This window comes from Trypanosoma grayi (genome assembly GCF_000691245.1).
Source record: "Trypanosoma grayi strain ANR4 Tgr_1494_V1, whole genome shotgun sequence".
Lineage (NCBI taxonomy): Eukaryota > Euglenozoa > Kinetoplastea > Trypanosomatida > Trypanosomatidae > Trypanosoma > Trypanosoma grayi.
Genome location: NW_008827112.1, coordinates 1 through 3,067, shown reverse-complemented (window position 1 = coordinate 3,067; position 3,067 = coordinate 1). Strand labels below are relative to the sequence as shown.

Below are 3,067 nucleotides of genomic sequence, written 5' to 3'. Positions count from 1 at the left end.
AAAGCAACGCCTCCGTCATGCGGGGGGGAGGCAGCGGAAGGAAAATGGTGACGTGATGGAATCGCAAGGGGAGAATGTGACTGACGAGGACGCCATTGTCGAGGAGATGGACCGGTCCCTTACGAAGGTGCGCCACTTCCTGCAGCAGCGTGTGCCGTACGGCTCGATTCGCGAGCCAAACGCGCCGCCCCAGTCCTCCTCCTCCTCGGCACCGTGTTGCCGCGAGACGGAAGAGCCGAGCAGTGGTGGCAAGGCGCCTGTCTATCCTGTGGACGCGTTTCTGTACCTTGAGGAGGACGTTGAGGAACTTGTGGAGCGTGGGTGCATCTCGCGTGAGTACTGCCGCGCGTGCGGTTCCGTTGAGATTGGCCTAACCGACTTCATCACGCACTCCTTCTCACAGGATCAGCTGGTGTTTCTCTCCTGTTACCTGTTGCCCGCCCTTAGCGACGCCTCCTACGCTGTCACGCAGGACTGGTGCCTACGACGACGCAACGAACAATCACCAGATGCTGCGTCTCCTTTCACGTGTCGGCACGTTGTGGATGTGGGCTCGCGTCTTGGTGTGGTGCCTCTCTCGTGTTACTTTGCCGCGCAGCAGCAACGCTTGCGGGCCACGCAACGGGTGACAGGTATCGAGCTCGATGGCGAAATGGTTGAGCTGCAGCGTACTGTCTTAAAACGATTTGCATCGAAACCTGCGTCACTGCAGGTGGATATCATCCACAGCAACTGCTTCGAGGGGGCTGGGGAGGAGGCGCTCCGCGATGCCGATGTTGTGATTTTGCATAACGTGTTTGAATACTTCACCGAGACACCAGTGGAGCATCTCCGCTCGTGGTGCCGTCTCCGCGAGATTGTGGCACGTCGTGGTCAGCTTCTTATTTGTTCCCCAAGCCTTGAGGAAACATTCGCGTCGTTTACGCCAGAACATATGCAGGTCGTTATGAACAGCAGCAGCGGCGGCAACAGCCTCTTAGCGAGTGAGGCTTCTGCTCAGCAACATGTGGATGGCAACACCCGCAAACGTAGCCGTGACGAGCAAGAGAGCAAGGAAGGGGTTTTCGAGCAATGGTGCCAGTCATGGGTGACGGAGATCGATGTGGCGGAACTGCGAGAGGCGTTCCTCGTGCTGCGTCAGGCGGGTTGCAACTGCCACGACGATCATTCTTCCTGTGGGGAGGTGGATAAGGAATTGGAGGAAGGGCTGCGCCACATGCGGGTATATGTTGTAAAATAACGCGAGGTGTTTATACATTTAAAAGGAAAGAAAGAAAAACATATTTTCCTGATTTATATATATATATATATATATATATATTGAGAGAGAGAGAGAGGTGCCTGTGTCACTCTCTTTCCCTCTTGTTGACACTACTGCTGTGAGCTTGAGGGTTTTTTTATCGGCCACAGTTTCTGTTGTTTTCTTCTCTTTTCTCCTCGTTTTCCCCCTTCTCTGGCCTTCAACCACTTCCTCATAATGCAGGCAAAACGAGAGTTCCAATGGGCACCTTGCAGCTCATCACAATCACCACGGTAACGGTGGGTAAGATTCTCCTATGCTCCGCCATTGGTCTCTTTGTGTCTAGGTTCTTTACTGCGCCGGAGCAGAGCGTCAAGGGGCTTAGTGTTATTTCCGTGCTTATCTTTCTACCTTGTCTCCTCTTCTCCAACCTGGTCCTGCGCGTCACATGGGAAGAGCTCCATCAGTTCTACTGGGCACCACTTCTGGCATGTCTGCCCGCTTCCCTCGGCTTCGGATGTTCGAAGGTGTTTAAGTTGCTTCTTCCACCGCATTGGCACGGTGTGCTTACACTCGGGTGCACCTTTCAAAACGGTCTCACTTTCAGTCTGTCCGTCATTCTTACGTTGAAGGGCGTCACATGGTTGACGCCAGATGCGGTGGAGCGGGCGCAGTCGTACATATTTCTCTACAACATTGTATGTTCCTTCGGGTTGTGGGCGATTGGAGAGCCGCTTATACGGTCCTGCAAGCAGAAGCTTGTCCAAGAGCGCCTTGCACGCCGTCGGAGGCAGCTTCCACCGACGCAACCACCACGCCACGATACGACTAGCACGGTCCACTCCATTATCATTTACCCATACGAATCGCATTTCCCAATTGGCGATGGCAATGACGGCGGCGATAACGATGCTTGGGGATCCGCTGCTGCCGCAGAAGTGCTACCACGGAGCGAAGTCAACCAGGCATTTTCTCTATCACAAACACCGAATCAGGGGGAGGAGATGCAGGTGAGGAAGGCAACTNCAGAGGAGCAGCTGGTGTGGTACCGTCCGCCTGACGGCGCGTCACCCATTTCTCTCACGGGGTTGCCTGGTGGTGTATCTTCCTCGTCTTTATCATCATGGGCAGTGATGAGTCGACTCGGAGGCATTATGCAGAGTCCGCCAATCGCTGTAAGTCTGGGGGCCGTCTTCATTTCGTTGGTGCCGCCGCTGCGGTGGGTCGCGGAGTCACCCCTTGGTAGTGTGGTTATTGGCGGGATGAAGCTTATCGGTGCAGGGGCAATTCCGCTTCAGTTGCTCGTACTTGGCTGCACCGTTGCGGCGTCGCGTCCTCCCCCTGTTGATGCTGCTGCAGGTGGTGCTGGTCGTGGGGGGAGTAAGGGCGGTAAGATTAATGATGGGGATGATGATGAAGAGAGCGATGATCGCAATGACACCGCGGTGGGAGAGAAATACTTATGTGTCACACTCACACAGCCGACACTCTTCGCCATATTGACGGTGGGTCTTCGTCTTGTTTTTATCCCAGCCGTGTGTTTTCTGGTGATACACTTCCTTCTCATGGGAGGCATTATTCCATCGGACAGGGTGTTTCTGCTGTCCATGCTGCTGGGTACGTGCGCGCCAACCGCCATTAACTCTTCGTTAATCTGTTCCATGCACGAGTACAAGGCTCGATCTTATGCACAGATGATATTCACAATGTACCTCAGTGCCATTGTGACAACCGCCTTGTGGTTAGCCTTTTACATCTGGTATTTGGGTTAGTAGGTGTGAGACCTGATGCGTGTCAGCGGGTCAACGTGTGTGTGTGTGTGTGTGT

At 54.2% G+C, this 3,067-nt stretch overlaps 2 protein-coding genes across 2 annotated transcripts; both read left to right on the top strand.

Annotated features, from left to right (window-relative positions):
* Window positions 1–55: 55 nt before the first annotated feature.
* Window positions 56–1,240, top strand: DQ04_14941010 (hypothetical protein; the record flags this gene model as incomplete). Its single annotated transcript, XM_009317231.1, has 1 exon — window positions 56–1,240. The coding sequence occupies one exon, from the start codon at window positions 56–58 to the stop codon at window positions 1,238–1,240; it is 1,185 nt and encodes a 394-aa protein (XP_009315506.1).
* A 260-nt stretch (window positions 1,241–1,500) lies between these two features.
* On the top strand, window positions 1,501–3,012 carry DQ04_14941000 (transporter; the record flags this gene model as incomplete). The annotated part of the gene is made up of 1 exon (XM_009317230.1): window positions 1,501–3,012. One exon carries the CDS (start codon window positions 1,501–1,503, stop codon window positions 3,010–3,012), a length of 1,512 nt encoding a protein of 503 aa, XP_009315505.1.
* Window positions 3,013–3,067: the final 55 nt, after the last annotated feature.